Source organism: Alosa sapidissima, chromosome 9, assembly GCF_018492685.1.
Source record: "Alosa sapidissima isolate fAloSap1 chromosome 9, fAloSap1.pri, whole genome shotgun sequence".
In the NCBI taxonomy this organism is placed as follows: domain Eukaryota; kingdom Metazoa; phylum Chordata; class Actinopteri; order Clupeiformes; family Clupeidae; genus Alosa; species Alosa sapidissima.
Window position 1 is genome coordinate 36,902,638 of NC_055965.1, and position 20,000 is coordinate 36,922,637.

General features: G+C 43.2%; 3 protein-coding genes across 3 annotated transcripts in view; 2 read left to right on the plus strand and 1 right to left on the minus strand.

Moving 5' to 3' along the window:
• Nucleotides 1-8,319, plus strand: part of LOC121718908 (fascin-like) — an 18,370-nt gene extending 10,051 nt beyond the window's left edge. The window contains exons 5-6 of the mRNA XM_042104343.1: nt 3,484-3,654; nt 8,027-8,319. Of these exons, the coding sequence (XP_041960277.1) occupies nt 3,484-3,654; nt 8,027-8,232 (377 nt within the window). The 3' untranslated portion in view covers nt 8,233-8,319. The remainder of the gene's footprint in view (nt 1-3,483; nt 3,655-8,026) is intronic.
• LOC121718522 overlaps nt 1-20,000 on the plus strand; it is an 823,508-nt gene that overhangs the window by 338,990 nt on the left and 464,518 nt on the right. The gene's annotated exons all lie outside the window — the stretch shown is intronic.
• Nucleotides 17,755-20,000, minus strand: part of abcg2b (ATP-binding cassette, sub-family G (WHITE), member 2b) — a 30,157-nt gene continuing 27,911 nt past the window's right edge. Inside the window, exons 15-17 of the mRNA XM_042104253.1 lie at nt 18,579-18,631; nt 18,284-18,438; nt 17,755-17,851 (exon numbers count right to left, since the gene is read on the minus strand). Coding sequence (XP_041960187.1) covers nt 18,291-18,438; nt 18,579-18,631 — 201 coding nt within the window. The 3' untranslated portion in view covers nt 17,755-17,851; nt 18,284-18,290. The remainder of the gene's footprint in view (nt 17,852-18,283; nt 18,439-18,578; nt 18,632-20,000) is intronic.

A 20,000-nucleotide genomic window follows, 5' to 3' on the forward strand; every position in this document is an offset into this window, starting at 1 on the left:
TTGAGTTCTTATAGTACGTTCAGCTGAGCGCACTACTCTCTGCAGAGTACTACAATCTCTAACTGTGGAGTTCCCATACCAGGTGATGATGCTACCAGTTAGAACACTCTCAACCGCTGAAGTGTAAAAGGCCTTCATGATGGATGTAGAAACTTTGAATTTCCTTAGCTGACGAAGGAAGTAGAGTCGTTGTCTGGACTTCTTCAGAACATATTGAGTGTTAACAGTCCATGTTAAGTCTTCAGTAATGTGGACACCAAGGTATTTAAAACTTGTGACTCTCTCTACAGGTTGCCCGCTGATCATTAGTGGGGTGTAACTGTAGTTCTGCTGCTGCCTTCTGTAATCCACTACCATTTCCTTGGTTTTATTGATATTCAGTGTCAAGCTGTTAGATTGACACCACTGTGCCACCTCATCAACCTGATCCAAGTAGAACTGTTCATTGTTGTTACTAATCAGGCCCAAGATCACTGTGTCATCTGCAAACTTGATGATTGAGGTATGACTACTGTTGGCTTTGCAGTCATGTGTGTAGATGTTGTACAGCAGTGGACTCAAAACACAGCCTTGGGGAGCACCAGTGCTGATGGTTAATGAGTCAGATGTCAGACCCCCCACTCTAACCACTTGTGAACGGTTGGTGAGGAAGTCAAATATCCAGTGACACAGGGTGGTGTTCAGTCCTAAGGCCTTCATCTTTGTGACCAAGGTGAGAGGTACTATCGTGTTGAATGCTGAACTAAAGTCAATGAACAGCATCCTCACATAATTCCCATTCCCCTCCTCCAGGTGAGTTAAGGTGGTGTGCATGAGGTTTGAGATGGCATCCTCTGTAGACCTGTTGGCTCTGTAAGCAAATTGGAGGGGGTCGAAGGAGGCAGGGAGGGATGAGCAGATAATGTTTTTCACAAGCTTCTCAAAACACTTCATCACTGTAGACGTCAGGGCTACTGGGCGGTAGTCATTCAGACATGATGGACTTTTGTTTTTCGGTACTGGAACAATAACAGACTGCTTGAGGCAAGTAGGAACTGTCTCTTGAGCCAATGATGTGTTAAAGATATAAGTGAACACAGGAGCTAACTGAGCAGCGCAGGATTTCAAAACCCTGTTTGAAATTCCATCCGGTCCAGTAGCTTTTCTACAATTTACCCTCCTAAAGGCATTGCTCACATCGACCTCAGAGACACAGAAAGGTGCATCCTCATTTGCTTCACATGCTGCAGCTAGTCCAATATAGTCTGTGTTTTTCATGTCAAAGCGAGCATAAAAAGCATTAAGTTCATCAGGGAGGGCTTTACTCACATTCATCATAGGAGGGGACTTTCTTTCAAAGCCAGTGATGGTTCGGAGTCCTTTCCACACTCGTGCTGGATCACCCTCCAAGAAATCAGCTTCAACTCTGTCTCTATAGCGCCGCTTAGCATCTTTAATAGCTCTACGTAAACTATAAGATGCTGCTTTGTAATCCGTCATATCCCCTGAAATAAGCCCAGCATTATAAGTCATGGTGCGTGTCTTTAATGCCGTTCTCACTTCTCTATCCACCCATGGTTTCTGGTTAGGGAAGCTTCGGATCTTTACAGTTGGGATGATGGAATCAGTTAGCATATTGATGTAACTCAATGATACTTCCGTAAACTCATTGATGTCAGCAGAGTTCGTCTTGAACATCTCCCAGTCAACGTTGCTAAGGGCGTCCTGTAGCCTGGCTTCCGATTGGTCAGTCCAGCGCTTGACCTCCTTCGTCACTGGTGGGTCCGTCCGACTTCTCTGTTTGTACATAGGCAGTAGGAAAACAGCGGCATGATCTGATTTTCCGAAAGCTGGTAGAGACTTCGCTTTGTAACTGTTCTTGAACTGTGTGTAGCAGTGATCCAGTGTGTTGTCACCACGTGTAGGGAAGTGAATGTGTTGAATAAATTCAGGCATGGACCGGTTCAGATGTACTTGATTGAAATCACCGGCCACAATAAGCGCAGCTTCAGGGTGCGTGTGTTGTTGTCTATTTAACACTTCTTGCAATTCTGAAACCGCAGCATCTGTGTTGGCTTGTGGAGGAATGTAGACAGCGTTGAATATTACCGAAGTAAACTCACGGGGCAGGTAGAAGGGTCGACAGACGATCGCTAGATGTTCTAGATGAGGCGAGCAGGACTTTGAGAGAACGGTGACATTTCTAGGATCACACCACTTGCTGTTGGTCATGATGCAAACACCGCCACCTTTCGATTTTCCAGATTCCTCAGTCCTGTCAGAGCGAGCAGCAGAGAAAAACTCCACCGGAGTGATGGCACTGTCCGGAACAAGTTCAGTTAGCCATGTCTCAGTAAAGCATAGAATGTTACAGTCCCTGATGTCTCTTTGAAACTGTATCCTCGCTCTTAGTTCATCCATCTTGTTCACAAGAGACTGGACATTGGCTAGGAGAATGCTAGGCAGTGGAGGCCTATGAGCTCTATTCCGCAATCTGTTTCGGGCCCCGGCTCGTTTTCCTCGGTGTTTTTTCCTTCTGCGCCGAGATGCGTCTCCATGGTTCCCTGATGCATCTCGGAGAATCTCAGTCGGCCAGGTAGAATCGTCAATTAAAACATCCCGAAACAAAAAAGGCAATTCATTTCCGATGTTTCGGAGTGTAACGCCATCATACGTAATCAGTGCAGTGGAAAAGTGCAAAAAATTAGGGGTTAATAAAAGGTAAAAGAGTAAATATAAGCACAAGTTAGGCGGAGCAACCAAAAAGGCGTCCGAACGCGGCGGCGCCATGGCAACAGCTCAATGCTTGTGTGTGAGAGAGAGAGAGAGAGAGTAGAGGATTGTTTATGAGGGGCCGCCAGGCTCCCTATGGGCCCATGGCCTCCACCCAGATGAATTGGCTCTCTATGGGGGCCTCCACCCAGATGAATTGGCTCTCTATGGGCCCAGGGTCCTCCACCTAGATGAATTGGCTCCCTATGGGCCCACGGCCTCCACCCAGATGAATTGGCTCTCTATGGGGGCCTCCACCCAGATGAATTGGCTCTCTATGGGCCCAGGGTCCTCCACCCAGATGAATTGGCTCTCTATGGGCCCAGGGTCCTCCACCTAGATGAATTGGCTCCCTATGGGCCAGGGGCCTCCACCCAGATGAATTGGCTCCCTATGGGCCAGGGGCCTCCATCCAGATGAATTGGCTCTCTATGGGGGCCTCCACCCAGATGAATTGGCTCTCTATGGGCCCAGGGTCCTCCACCTAGATGAATTGGCTCTCTATGAGGGCCTCCACCCAGATGAATTGGCTGTGTTTGTTTGTTGTTGCTTACAGGTAAGTCGGAGCAGTTCAGCGTGCAGCTGATTAACCATCACTGTCTGTGTTTGTTTGTTTGTTTGTTTGTTGTTGTTGTTGTTGTTGTTGACAGGCGAGTCGGAGCAGTTCACCGTGCGGCTGATTAACCGTCACTGTCTGTGTTTGTTTGTTTGTTTGTTTGTTGTTGTTGACAGGTGAGTCGGAGCAGTTCACCGTGCGGCTGATTAACCGTCCTCTGATCGTGCTGCGGGGGGAACACGGCTTCATCGGCGCCCGCAAGGCCGACTCTGCCACCCTGGACTCAAACCGCGCCTCCTGCGACGTCTACCAATTACAGCACAAGGGCGGAGCCTACAGCCTCAAAGGTGAGAAGGCATTGGCTGGCACCAGAGAGGGGCGGGGTTTCGCAGATTCTGGGCCTTAAAGGTCTTCTGTCCTGACCCTCTGTGTGTGTGTGTGAGAGAGAGAGTGAATGCATGTGTGTGTGTGTGTGTATGTGTGTGTGTTAGAGCCCGACCGATTTATCGGTGGGCCGATATTATCGGCCGATATTAGGCATTTTCGGTATCGGCATTTATAATGGCCGACAAATGAATATTTTAAAAATAAAATAAAAACGGACGAAACAAGCTTCAACCATGTCATGAGTGTTGTCGTTGTATAGTTTGTCCACCAGAGGGCACTCTACACCGTCCCTGCTGGCAACACTCGTGTATAACGCGCCACACATCCTGCAACCTGCTGATCCAGCCAGAGTCGGGCAGAGAGAACCAGTTATCCACGAGTGAGATCATCAGTGAAGTGTGTTCATGGTGATTTGGTCACGAGACATACATTGCTTTAACCTGACCCTAGCCAGATGAATGTCGTTCCGCTTAGCTCCGCCTAGCTTCACTCACATCCATCTGGGACCTCTTCCATTGAGAGTGATTTCTCCAACCAACTTTATAGTTTAGCCAATCAGGACGCAGGGCGGGAGTTTCATAGATGTGACATAGCGTAGAAGCGACTGTGAGACTGTTATCAGCGTCACGGGTTGGCTTCGATGTGAGTGGTTGAAGTAGCACATCAATAGATGACGGACAAGTGGCTTATTCAATCATATGCAAGCATTTTTTGATTAGGCCCAGCCTTCTGAAGCAACACTTCAATGGATCGGTTCCAGATGGATGAGTGGAGCTAGGCGGAGCGAAATTCATCTGGCTATTGCCAGGTTAACATTGCTTGAAATAACAATTAAAAGAACATCTCCATCAGTTCTCTTAACTCAAATAAGCATGACAAAATTTGTGAAAACAATGTCCAGTTTTGCTGCTGTTAAATAAGCCGAGAGTGAAGCGGAATTAGCTAGTAATTACGTTACGTTGTTACAGTGTAGTTGACTGTCTGTCCTTTTAACTTTTGACAATGTGACTGAAGATGTATTTCTTTAATAGCGTGACAGTTATAGCAGTGAGACGTATCATCTCTCCCCGGCCTGTTATTTTGAAAGCGTATGTTTTACAATTTGCAGTATGACGTTATCCATTGCTAAATTAGGGCTCATCATAGACTAGCTAACCACAAAGCTAGCTAATGCCATGAATATCAGTGGAAGACCGCTAACGTTAACATTAATGAGCTTGGAAACCACAACAAACTTATTCTGCCTAAATAAAGTAATGATTTATAACTAGTATATCTGTAGTTACAGTCCCTGCATTGTAAAATGTAAGTTAGACGTGCGAGGAGTTAACATTTAGACATAGGGAAAAAGTATCAAACGTAGCTTGTGCAAAACGTAGCTTGTGCATAAAAGTTAGCTTTTCTTTTACACGTGTGTGAAATCCAATGACGCCAAGTGTGCGTTTCAGACTGTCGTTCAGCCGCAGCATTAACGAGTTACATAATGGATTTAGATCACTAAATAGTAGGTTTTATAAGGCAGGCAGCAACTGATGATTGAAAATGGTTTGATGTAGCTTGATGGAAATAATTTTAAAAGTGCAGGTAAAGGGATAAGCAAGCTGACATTGTAATTATAAGGTAGCTTATAAGGCAATAGGGACTCATTATTACACACGCACACTCAAACATTTAAGAGTGACCTTTATCTTGTTTAATGATAATACAAATGATCAAAGTCAAAGTCAAAGTCTACTTTATTGTCAATTTCTTCACATGTCAAGACATACAAAGAGATCGAAATTGCGTTTCCTACTATCCCACGGTGGAGACATATTTTACCAATTAGGTCCACAGACAAACATAACATTCAAGTAAACAATATAAAAAGTAAAAATAAGAAGGCACATACAATGAAGAAATAAGAGCAGCAAAATTTGGTAGAAATTGTGCAATTGTGCATACAGTAGACAGTCAATATAATAGTGCAAAAGTCAGGCCAATAAATGGCTGAGGTAGTTTTGTTTGACCTAAGTATGCAAGTGGCATAGTGGTGCAAGTTATGTAAGAGCAGCAGAAGTGTGTTCAGAAGTGTTCAGGACAACAGGACAATAACAACAAGTTGCAAGTGTACAAGTGGAGTAGTGCAAGTGGAGTAGTGCAAGGCAGCCATTGTGGGTCTAAAAGTCCAGGATGTTATGTAGCTGAGGGTGGAGGGGGGAGAGAGTTCAGCATCCTAACAGCCTGGTGTATGAAGCTGTTGGTGAGTCTGGTGGTGCGGGAGCGCAGGCTTCTGTACCTCTTCCCAGAGGGCAGTAGATCAAACAGATTGTGAGCGGGGTGACTTGCATCACTCACAATTTTGGTCGCCTTGCGGGTGAGGTGGGTGGTGTAAATGTCCTTCAGGGAGGGGAGTGAAGCACCAATAATCCTTCCAGCTGTGTTCACTATGCGCTGCAGGGCTTTCCTGTTGTATTCAGTGCAGCTTCCGCCCCACACAGCGATACAGCTGGAGAGGATGCTCTCAATGGTGCCTCGGTAGAATGTGGTCATGATGGCTGGTGGAGCACTTGCTCGCCTGAGTTTCCGCAGGAAGTACAGGCGGCGCTGAGCTTTCTTCGCCAGTGATGCAGTGTTGGTGGTACAATGATAGTAATAATGTCATCATTATTTTTTGTAATTATTAAGTCTTAGTTCAAAGTTATATTTATGAAGCTTACTAAGTCTTTTAATACTGGTAACTTTGATTTGGTTGTTATTGTTATGATTATGTTTTTGTTCAAAAGACTAAGTTTCATATCTTAAGTTTCTATTTTTATACATTTTATTTATCAGAACCTTTATACATTTCGATGTTCCTCTGTTCCACTGTGACAATATTATTTAAAAATAAACAAATAAAGTTTGTTTTTGAAATGCATTATCATATTATTTTAGTCAATACTCATAAATAACTACAAATAACTAATGTTAGGGAAATCTGTTAATGTTTTGTTGCGCGTTTCTGAAAAAAAAAATCGTCTGATATATCGGAATATCGGATTTTTAAATCAACAAATATTTGTATTGGTATCGGCCTTCAAAATCCTTTATCGGTCGGGCTCTAGTGTGTGTGTGTGTGTGTGTGTGTGTGTACTTGTGCGTGTGTGTGTACTTTTGCGTGTGTGTCTGTGTCTGTATGTGTGAATGCCACCTACGAGGGTTTGTAACATTCTCCAAATATTTAGGAATATTTTGAAGTGTTTTTTGGAGCGGACACATTTGTGGATGTCATGGTAACTATGGGCCATGATTCCTGAAGCTCTGTGTCACCAGTACTTACTTCAGCTCAGATATCCTGTCTGAATACCATAGATATTCTGTCTTCATCTGAATACCATAGATATTCTGTCTGTGCCTGGATACCATAGATATTCTGTCTGTGCCTGAATACCATAGATATTCTGTCTGTGCCTGGATACTATAGATATTTTGTCTGTGCCTGGATACCATAGATATTCTGTCTTCATCTGGATACCATAGATATTCTGTCTGTGCCTGGATACCATAGATATTCTGTCTGTGCCTGGATACCATAGATATTCTGTCTTCATCTGGATACCATAGATATTCTGTCTGTGCCTGGATACCATAGATATTCTGTCTGTGCCTGGATACCATAGATATTCTGTCTTCATCTGGATACCATAGATATTCTGTCTGTGCCTGGATACCATAGATATTCTGTCTGTGCCTGGATACCATAGCTATTCTGTCTTCATCTGGATACCATAGATATTCTGTCTATGCCTGGATACCCTAGATATTCTGTCTGTGCCTGGATACCATAGATATTCTGTCTTCATCTGGATACCATAGATATTCTGTCTGTGCCTGGATACCATAGATATTCTGTCTGTGCCTGGATACCATAGATATTCTGTCTGTGCCTGGATAGCATAGATATCCTGTCTTCATCTGGATACCATACCATAGATATTCATGTTAGTCCTCTAACTTACTTGTTTCTCTGGTTCCATCCCTCTCTCCATCTCTCTCCCTCCATCTCCCTCTCTCCTTCAATCTGTCTCTTTGTCTCTCTCTATCTCTCTCTCTTTCCATCTGTCTCTTTATCTCCACTCTCTCTCTTTGTCTCTCTCCATCTTTCATTCCCCCTATCTCTCTCTCCTTCTATCCCTCTCTCTCCATCTCTCTCCCTCCATCTCTCTCTCTCTCCATCTCTCTCTCCTTCTATCCCTCTCTCTCTCCATCTCTCTCTCCCTCCACCCCTCTCTCCCTCCATCTCTCTATCCCTCCATCCCTCTCTCCCTCCACCACTCTCCTCTCTCCCTCCATCTCTCCCTCCCTCCTCAGGCCAGGCAGGTCGCTATTGGTCGGTTGGGCCTGAGGGAGGCGTGACCTGTGGATCCGCGGATCCTGATTGGTTTGAGCTGGAGCTCTGTGGGCGGAGTCAGCTGGCCATCAGGACTGCAGCTGGGCGTTATCTCCATGGAGACCACACGGGGGCGTTGACCACTAAAACACACTCACCTGACCAATCCTCCCTTTGGGAATACTAACACACACACACACACACACACACACACACACACACACACACTCACCTGACCAATCCTCCCTTTGGGAATACTAACACACACACACACACACACACACACACACACACACACACACACACTCACCTGACCAATCCTCCCTTTGGGAATACTAACACACACACACACACACACACACACACACACTCACCTGACCAATCCTCCCTTTGGGAATACTAACACACACACACACACACACACACACACACTCACCTGACCAATCCTCCCTTTGGGAATACTAACACACACACACACACACACACACACACACACACACACACACACTCACCTGACCAATCCTCCCTTTGGGAATACTAACACACACACACACACACACACACACCTGACCAATCCTCCCTTTGGGAATACTAACACACACACACACACACACACACTCACCTGACCAATCCTCCCTTTGGGAATACTAACACACACACACACACACACACACACACACACACACACACACTCACCTGACCAATCCTCCCTTTGGGAATACTAACACACACACACACACACACACACACACACACACACACTCACCTGACAAATCCTCCCTTTGGGAATACTAACACACACACACACACACACACTGACTGGACATGCTAATACAAACACACACACACACACACACACACTCTCAAGCTCGACAACAAGCTGTGTGTTATGCTGTACTACAACCAGCAAACACACACACACACACTGACTAGACATGCTAATACAAACACACACACACACACTGACTGGACATGCTAATACAAACACACACACACACACACAGTGACTGGACATGCTAATACACACACACACACACACACACACACACACACACACACACACACACACTGACTGAACATGCTAATACAAACACACGCACACACACACACACACAAACACTCTGACATGAATATTTAAGTAAAGACAGCCACTTCACTTCATTATGTAAATAGAGTCCTGCAGTGTAACACTACAATCACACACACATACAAATACACACATACACACACACACACACACACACACAAACACACACACACAGAGAAGCACAAGTCATAAAAAATACACACACATTTAAGCAATAAGCCCCTCGAGGCCGTTGGTTCCAGTGCTTTTAGAACCCTCGAGGCCGTTGGTTCCAGTGCATTTAGAACCCCTCAAGGCCGTTGGTTCCAGTGCTTTTAGAACCCCTCAAGGCCGTTATTGCTTTAGAACCTTTAGAACAGCCAAGGGTCCTGGCTTATTGCTTTAGAACCTTTAGAACAGCCAAGGGTCCTGGCTTATTGCTTTGCTAAAACAGCTCCTACAGATTACTGGCAAGATTTCATAAAATTAAGGCACCGAGAAATGTAACAATCTATTCTTAGATATTCATTCCTCCGTCAACAAATATATTTCTTCTGTCAGATTTGGTGACTCAGCAACTGTAAACTTATCTAAATTTGTGTAAACTTGTATCAATTTGTGTAGTAATGTAGAATGGAATGCTCTCAACGTGAAAGGTAGCATTGGGTTCTACATCATCATCCAACGCCATTTAGCCAATCATAATCAAGGACTGGAACCAAAGTCCTTTTAGGCAGGTGTGGTGGAATTTCACTTGCGGACAAGTCAAAAATGCTCTTCAAAAGATTTATTGATGAACTATATACAAAAAAAAGAGAAAACAAGAAAGAGGCTAAATATTTCATTGTCCAATTTCAAATCCGGCGCTGCGGTCACATGTTTGAGCTACTGCGCAGCCTCTCACACTGGCAAGCACTTCGGCATAGCGCACCCAACCACACCCTCGACGCACAGGTCCAGGTCACTTTTATCTGTTGACTGACAGCTCGGATTGGAACTCCAGCATGACGTCATCAATGGCCAATTAACGCACCTGCGCTCACACAAAGAACAGGGAAAAAGGCACAACAGCAGGTCCCTCCACTCGGCAGCCATATTGTAACTTTATTGGGCACCTATTGGGCATCTATTGGGCACTCATCTGGCATCTATTGGGCATCTATTGGGCATCTATTGGGCACTCATCTGGCATCTATTGGGCATCTATTGGGCATCTATTGGGCACTCATCTGGCACCTATTGGGCACCTATTGGCACTCATCTGGCATCTATTGGGCACTCATCTGGCATCTATTGGGCATCTATTGGGCACCTATTGGGCATCTATTGGGCACCTACTGGGCACTCATCTGGCATCTATTGGGCATCTATTGGGCATCTATTGGGCACCTATTGGGCATCTATTGGGCACTCATCTGGCATCTATTGGGCACCTATTGGGCACTCATCTGGCATCTATTGGGCACCTATTGGGCATCTATTGGGCACCTATTGGGCATCTATTGGGCATCTATTGGGCACCTATTGGGCACTCATCGGGCACTTTTTGAGTGCTGTGTCCCCTCTCCTTATTAGTAAGCTGGAACTATTTGTTTTAGAATATTATATTATATTATATTATATTGCAGTCATACACTGCACACACACACACACACCTTGCAGTCATACACTGTACATAGTGTGTGGTATTAAAAAAGCACAAATGCAACAGTAACACACATTCAACACACACACACACACACACATTTAACACTCACGTATTCAACACTCACACAAACATGCAACACCTACTCACACACACACCTTCAACACCCACGCACACATACATTCAACACTCACACATTCAACACCCACACCCACACACACACACATTCCACACACCTCTTGATCTCTCTTTCTATCACACACTGATGCTGACACAAGCAGGTACACACACACATACTTTGTTGTTTCTACTCCTGCTTTGCCTTGTGCTTCTTTGAGCTGATTTGGCCTTGAGCCGTCCTGTAAACACAGATGAAAGATCTGATCTGGACAACTGATGCAGTCCCTGACCAATCAGAGACTAGGATGCAGCAGCGGTGGCCAAAAGGGTGAGAGTGACACACAAGCAACTGTGCCATCACTTAGTGTGTGTGTGTGTGTGTGTGTGTGTGTGTGTGTGTGTGTGTGTGTGCGCGTGCGTGTGTGTGTATGTGTGTGTGAGTGTGTGTGCGTGTGAGAGAGTGTGAGAGAGAGAGAGAGAGGGAGAGAGAGTGTGTGTGTTCTCTAATGCCACCGTGCCATCAATCAGGCTCACACACACACACTCATGAACCCTGTGTGTGTGTATGTGTGTTAGAGAGAGAGTGTGTGTGTGTGTGAGAGAGAGAGAGAGTGTGTGTGTTTGTGTGTGTGTTTCTGTATTGAGATGCTGCCATTAAACTCCATGGTGATTAGTTAGGAGAGACTATTCTTAGCCAATGGGCAATGATAGCACTCAAACTGACTGGTTAGGACAGTCTGTTAGCCAATGAGCAGAGAGATCTCTCTGCTATGAAAAGCTGATTGGTCAGGATCTGTATCAGACAGGCAAGTCTATCTGTGTGAGTGTGAAACCAAATTAACTTGTGGAATGAAACTGTCTTAAATACAAGTCTTAATTAAAACTCTCTGATACTCAACTGTATGAAATAAAAGTCTTAATTAAAGCTCTCTGATACTTAACTGTATGAAATAAAACTGTCTTAAAGGTGCTCTAAGCGATGCCACACGTTTTTTAGGCTAAACATTTTATGTCACTTACTGCAAACAGCACCTAACCAACCGCTAGCTGTCTGTGTCCTGAATACACTTATACACTGTAAAAGAAAACGTGATCTCTGTGGACAGCCCAGGCTCCAAAAACGGCAACAAAAACAACCTGGGCAAACTTAGCCCATAAAAACATAACAAACTGTTCCAGCAAATCACAGACGAGATGCGCGTTTAGGAGAGTTTCAATTGCACGAGAGCAGCATGGGAGGGAGGGGGAGGAAGTAGCGAGCTAGCTCTCTGTTCTGTTTGAAAGTCAACAGAAGTGACGTTACCCAGCATCGCTTAGAGCACCTTTAAGTAAATGTATGTGATATTAAGTGTCTTTGATAAAACAGTGTTAATTTAAAGGAACCATATGTAAGATTGTGGCCAAAACTGGTACTGCAATCACTTTCAAATTACTGTAGAGCGGTGTATCCCCTCCCCCTCCCCCCTGACTAGAGGTTGCCAACCCGGATGCCGAAACACTGCTGACTTTGTGATTAGTAGATAGGTGGAGGGTGGCGCATCAGGCCAAAACACAACATGACATGACAAAACACAACATCAACATCAGTTGAGGGCTGCAACTTCACTTTTTAAAATGACAATATCCTGGCTACTACTGTTGTCAGTGATATAAGTATTTGAAATGAACATGATTTCTTAATGTCTAGTGACATATCAGGGCCATTTTATGATTAATTGAAATACATTTCTTACATACGGTTCCTTTAAACTATCTGGTACTAAACTGTAAAATAAATCTGTCTTAAGTAAATGTGTGTGATATTAAGTGTCTTTAATAAAAACAGTCTTAATTAAATGTATCTGATATTCAGTGGTGGAATGTAAGTACAAATACTTTGTTACTGTACTTAAGTAAATTTTCCACGTATTTGTACTTTACTTAAGTAGAATTTAGTGCATAGGCCTACTTTTGACTTTTACTTTGTTACATTTTACAGCAATTATCTGAACTTTTACTCCGCTACATTTCTACAACACCATCGTTCCTTTTTACGATACATTTTATGATCAGTTTTTTTTTTCTCTCTGACAAACACGTTTGTTTTACCAGGGGGCGGGGTTGCTACCACAGATTCTGGAGCGCTACGTGCCCAGCTTCTAAATCTTTGAAACATAAGCTTATAGTCTAGACCAGGCAACGCGTGAGCTTGTAGCCATCTGCATTCGGTAGGCTATATTCACCAGACCCATGGCTACACTGGACATGCAACTGTGTTCTGTGCCTTTCTCTGTCTGTTATCTGCAGCGTTAGGGCCTCCTCTCCGATGAGATTGCTATCCGCGGATCAGCGAAGTTACAGGCTATGCCCATGCTTCTGTCACACGTCTGATCATTTGCGGCACAAATGAATGGTAGACTATTATAGAACCGCTGGCCGAAAAAAACGAAAAAACTGAACCTAATCATAAACACACCTTTCTCAGCAACTTTTCTGTTCAATCAGCAGAATTGGCATTACGATCCACCCGACGTTTTCCTGGTCTACCCCGTTAAACTTCAGGCTCTCGTGTTTTGCTGAATGATATAGGCCTACTCAGCAGATCACCCTAGTAGATAACCAGAATTACAGTCTCTAGAATTGTAGGTCAGAATGTAAACTGGGCCACAGATGGTAAGCACAATTAGCTTAAAACTATCTAGTATAACCTAAAACTAGCTTAATTAAAATGCCACAGCCCATACTAATTGTTCTTTTAGAATATAGATATTAAGAGAATAAATCATTATGCAAATACTTTTACTTTTAATACTTAAAGTACATTTAAAAGCAGGTACTTTTTACTTTTACTTAAGTAGGGTTGTCATTGTGGTACTTTTACTTTTACTAAAGTAAATATTTCTCTGTGTATTTGTACTTTTACTTAAGTACTGAGATTCAGTACTTCCACCACCACTGCTGATATTAAGTGTCTTTGATAAAACTGTCTTCATTAAACATATCCGATATTGTCTTTGATAAAAACAGTCTTAATTAAACATATCCGATATTAAGTGTCTTTGATAAAAACAGTCTTAATTAAACATATCCGATATTAAGTGTCTTTGATAAAAACAGTCTTAATTAAACATATCTGACATCTGATATTAAGTGTCTTTGATAAAACAGCCTTAATTAAAGGAGAATTCCGGTGTGATATTGACCTAAAGTGTATTGCAACATGATACCGAGTGTGAACGTATGTCTCATAGCCCATCTTGACTTGTCCCCTGCACTCCAAAATCTGGCGCTAGTTAGCCGATGCTACCAACAGCTTTTTTCAGTAGTGGTGCTTCGGCATCGGGCTAGCCATGAAAATAAATCACTGTTTTACACCCATTTACGAGGCTCAATGTATCTCCACACTTCATTGGTAGACTTCCGAGGGCCCTGACATTTAAAACGAGACATTGAGAACTTTGAAAAAGCACTGGTAGTTTACTTACAAGACGATTTATACAGACAGTATCTTCACGAAGTTTAACGTTTGCAGCCATCTTGAATTTAGTCACGATAAGTCGAGCAACGAGTAAGAATGAACAGGTATGATAAGGGATCAGATTCCAAAAATAATTCAGTGGAAATGCATGGATTCCAGTTTCTTCCAGTAGCAGCAACTGGAATCCATGCATTTCCACTGAATTATTTTTTTCTCTACCTCCTCCTCTCCTCATCCCTCTCTCTCTTCCCAGTGCTAGTGTGGGCAGATGCAGGTGCAGATGCAGGGGGGTAATTCCTTGCTAAGGTCTCTGCACTGCAGCTTAAATGTTATTGTCTTGCTGTAAGTTGCTTTGGATGAAAGTGTCTGCTACATGAATGGAAATGTGTGTGTGTGTTTGTGAAATGTGAATGTGTATAACTGAGTCTCAGGTTGTTTCTATTTACAGACTCTTACCGTATAAAACTGACTACATTTATTAAGTGTAAGTTAAATGATTCACTTTTCCATAAAATCAACACTTGCTACATATTCTGCATGACAGATAATGTGTCATTTTTATTGACACAGAATTAAATGATTCAATTTCCCATAAAAAAATAGGCTGACAAAATTAAATTATTATTATTATTATCAAAGTCAAAGTCAAAGTCAGCTTTATTGTCAATTTCTTCACATGTTCCAGACATACAAAGAGATCGAAATTACGTTTCTCACTATCCCACGGTGAAGACAAGACATATTTTACCAATTTTAGTCCACAGACAAACATAACATTCAAGTAAACAAAAAAGTAAGTAAATAAGAGGGCACATATAATAATGAAAAAAAATAAGAGCAGCAAAATTTGGTTGAAATTGTGCATAGACAGTCAATAAAATACTAGTGCAAAGTCAGGCCAATAAAAGGCTTGGGTAGTTCTGTTTGACCTAAGTAAGAAAGAAAGTGACATAGTGGTGCAAGTTATGTAAGAGCAGCAGATGTGTTGTGTTTTCAGGACAACAACAACAAGTTGTAAAGTGTACAAGTGTGCAAGTGTGCAAGTGGAGTAGTGCACGCGGCCATTGTGGGTCCAATGTCCAGGATGTTATGTAGCTGAGGGTGGAGGGGGGAGAGGAGGGAGAGAGTTCAGCATCCTTACAGCTTGGTGTATGAAGCTGTTGGTGAGTCTGGTAGTGCGGGAGCGCAGGCTTCTGTACCTCTTCCCAGAGGGCAGTAGATCGAACAGATTGTGAGCGGGGTGACTTGCATCACTCACAATTTTGGTCGCCTTGCGGGTGAGGTGGGTGGTGTAAATGTCCTTCAGGGAGGGGAGTGAAGCACCAATAATCCTTCCAGCTGTGTTCACTATGCGCTGCAGGGCTTTCCTGTTGTATTCAGTTACTACTTCAGTTATTACAGAATTAAATACATTTTCCATAAAACCAACATAGCTACATACAGTATTTCACATGACTGCTACCATGGCAACCATGACATTTTATTCAGTTAGTAACAAAACAGACAACAAAAATGACACAGAAATATTTCAGTGATTTTTTATTTTATAGAACAACTTGGATGCAAAAATGTGGCTAATGTTAATTTCTCATTGTGGATGTAGCACCTTCAGTACAATGTGATTGAACAGAGTGTAGCGCAGCCACTCCACTCCACTCCAGCAGAGGGCAGCAGGGCTCTGTGGAAACTGCTCTGTATTTCACAGTTATTCTGAGTGGGAAGTGACTTCTATGCTGAGAAAAGACATGAATCTTCACTGTCAACCTTATTGAATGTATTTCTGTGTATTTGTGTTAGTATCTCTTTGTGGAACCGTATTGAATGTTTCTGAGATGGTGTTAAAATGAATGAATAGCATTAGCAACATGTAATGCCATAGAAATGTGGTTTTATTAGTTCATGTGTTAATTTAGAAGAGGTGTAGCCTAGAAATCTAGACGCACCCTAGCGGCAGCAAATTACATTTGCTTCCAGGGCTAGTCTAGCAACTCTCCGTTGGCTTGTGAGCTCGAAAAATTAAACTTCTTTCAGGCCAATCAAATCGTGTATAGAGTCGTTAGGCGGGCTTAACATAATGATTGATGGCAGAGTTGCAACGGTTTGGCTTGAATTCCCTGCTACTTGAAAACAAAGAAGATGGATGTTGCTGTTGGCCAACAGTGTGACACGAGTTAAGCTGGTTTTAAGTTGGTAAAAGTTTGAACTAGCCAACTAGCTCCACTGGTGGGGAAACGCATGGGACTCAGCGCTGTCCTATTGCGTGCAGAGGGAATTTGAAAGACAATCGATTATCCCGCCCCTCGGACTGAGCACTGCGAACGGTGAGTGCCCAGACCCTACATTTTAATGTGGGTCAGGCTCGTCAGTATGTGCCGTTTGCTTAGATGAATAGTGACATTTTCATTGTAAAATGGAAGTAGTCTGAGTGAGACCTCTACTGACGTGAATGTGGCTGTGTGAATCGTATCAAGTGTGTTTTGTACGTTTCTACAGAAACAATCTTCATTAAATGTGCAGCATCAGTAGGCCTGGGAGTGTTTGAGTCCGGACTGATAGATAGATAGATACTTTATTGCAGTCCCGGCGGCATGGGGGGGCTTTGGGGGGCCAGGCCCGTCCTGGAAGTCATCTGTGCCCGCCCTGGACGAGCTTGGCTGCTCCAACCAACCCCAATCCCATAGATTGATTTTGAACACTTATTAAATGTAGGCCTAGCCAATACGTTTGTCAATCTAGCAAGTAGCAAATAAAACTGGTAAAATCTGTATTATTCCGTAGCTAATCAATCAGGAACATTAGGTAAGCCCATCACCTAAATGGAGAGGAGGTTACGTGGCGCAGTGTACTTCACTTCTGCACTAACCCCTGTCATCCAATGACAAATACAGCTTATCGGCTCGCAGGTAGGCTATATCTCATATCGTAGTTAGTAGAAGTATGCCTAGCAGTTTCTGGGTTTGTTTGATAGCGTTAACCTTTACAGTTTTTTTCTTCTGACCTAGTCGGAGAACAGGGAGCTTACCACTCCAGGGCCGAAGTTATCAGTAACTTCGGGGCTAACCCTAACACTCTATCTGAAAGTGGTTAGCAAATGAACGAGGATTTTGGTTTTATCTGCGGATTTATTTTTGCATTATTTTGAATATCACTAGCTCCAGTGAACAGCACGTCTTTTTCCACACGCATCTCAGTTCTAACACACATATCCCCTCTCGCTTTCTCTCTCTTCATCCCTGCGCACAGGGCTCTCTTAAAGGAGCTGCACCATTTTACAACAATTGGATCTATATTTTCATATTATAATGTTTTGTCAAGTGTCAGCTTAAACTACCGTGATCAATTTAAGTTCCAGTGCCCCCCTGGAAAGGTGTAATGCCCGTCTGTGAATTTGTGTCTGCCGCCGGGTCTGCTTTATTGATCCCTGGACTGATAGATAGATAGATACTTTATTGATCCCTGGACTGATAGATAGATAGATACTTTATTGATCCCTGGACTGATGTTATCATCTCCACCACCTGAAAAGTGGAAGACAAGGTAAATACTCCATGTTCAGCAATATGACACAGACACATTGAATACTAATACTATAGTTACTATAGTTACTATAGTTGTATAAGTGTGTATGGGTGTGTGTGTGTGTGTGCGTGTGTGTATGTGCGTGTGTGTATGTGTGTGTGTGTATGTGTGTGTGTGTGAATGTATGTGCGTGCGTGTATGTGTGTGTGTGTGTGTGTGTGTATGTGCGTGTGTGTATGTGTGTGTGTGTGAATGTATGTGCGTGCGTGTATGTGTGTGTGTGTGTGTGCGTGTGTGTATGTGTGTGTGTGTGTGTGTGTGCATGCGTGCGTGCGTTGTGCGTGTACACCTATGTGTGTGTGTGTGCGTGCGTGTGTGTGTGTGTGTGTACCCGTGTGTGTGTGTGTGTGTGTGTGTGTGTGTGTGTGTACCTGTGTGTCATTTCCAGCGGTTGATGCGGAGCAGCTGAATATAGGCCAGGATCATGCACACACTCATGATGCCAAACAGAGCCACTTGGTTCTGCCAGAACCCCCAATGGCTGTAGTCTATGCCCTGCTGATCCATATACATCTCCCCTGTCATACTGCCAGAGAGAGAGAGAGAGTTAGTGTGTGTGTGTGTGTGTGTGTGTGTGTGTGTGTGTGTGTGTGAGAGAGAGACAGAGAGAGAGAGAAAGACAGAGAGAGAGAGGGAGAGAGAGAGAGAGAGAGTAGAGGTACTTACATGGTAAAGTTGCTGGTAAAAACCTGGTCCTTCATTTCATTGATGGTCACAGCCTACACACACACACACACACACACACACACACACACACACACACACACACACACACACATTTGAAGATAAATTGACATTTGTCCATGTCTGTGTGTAGGTGTGTGTGAGAGAGAGAGTAAGGAGTGTATGTGTTCAACTAAATCGCTGGTGGAGCAGCGTATTCATCACACAGAAATCACATGAGCGAGCGGAATCTAAGCTTTCAAATGACATTAGCGGCAAATTGCTCTGACAAATGGTTCTCGAGAAACTTAACTTTGAATTTGCATGAAATTTAATCGGAACCGTATATATATCACACAATAAACAGCAGGCCTTACCGAATATGAGGATATGAAGCATGCCTCTGTACAATAATCAGATCGCGAATAGTCCGGTTTTGAAATTGCAACACATTTCTACATAGTCTCCAACTTTGGGCCGAAATGTAAACTGTTTATGTCAGTAGCCTGCATGCATGTTTGGGCCGAAATGTGAACTGTTTATGTCAGTAGCCTGCATGCATGTTTGGGCCGAAATGTGAACTATTTATGTCAGTAGCCTGCATGCATGTTTAAAAATTGTTTAGTCAGAGTATCCCACCATCATGGTTCATAGATTGCTAGATTACAGACAATCCCACCTACACAGATATGAATATATATTACAGACAATCCCACCTACACAGATATGAATATATATTTCTACTGGCAATCCCACTTACACAGATATGAATATATATTTCTACTGGCAATCCCACCTACACAGATATGAATATATATTTCTACTGGCATGCTTCCTACTGACAATTATGCAAAAAACATGAAGGGAAAACAAATCATACTTTTCCAGATGGGTAGCCCAGAATGAAAAAGGAAGCTATTGCATGTAGCCTGGTGATTACAATGAGCAAGATAACTAGCTTATCTCAGATTAACTAGCTGAACAACACAGGTGCAATGAGCAAGATAACTATCTTATCTCAGATTAACTAGCTGAACAACACAGGTGACCACTTCTGCATAATTCCATGGAGTGCTGAAATGTACAGTAATGTGCACTATTTTTGACCATTTTTGAGCTGTGAAACTCTGAACTGAGCTGAGATGAAAGTTCTGAACGTATTGCAGTAGGCTATCATCACCACAACTGTGTGTGTGTGTGTGTGTTATTGCAGTAGGCTATCATAACCACAACTGTGTGTGTGTGTGTGTATGTGTGTGTGTTATTGCAGTAGGCTATCATAACCACAACTGTGTGTGTGTGTGTGTGTTATTGCAGTAGGCTATCATCACCACAACTGTGTGTGTGTGTGTTTGTGTGTGTGTGTGTGTGTGTGTGTGTGTGTTATTGCAGTAGGCTATCATCACCACAACTGTGTGTGTGTGT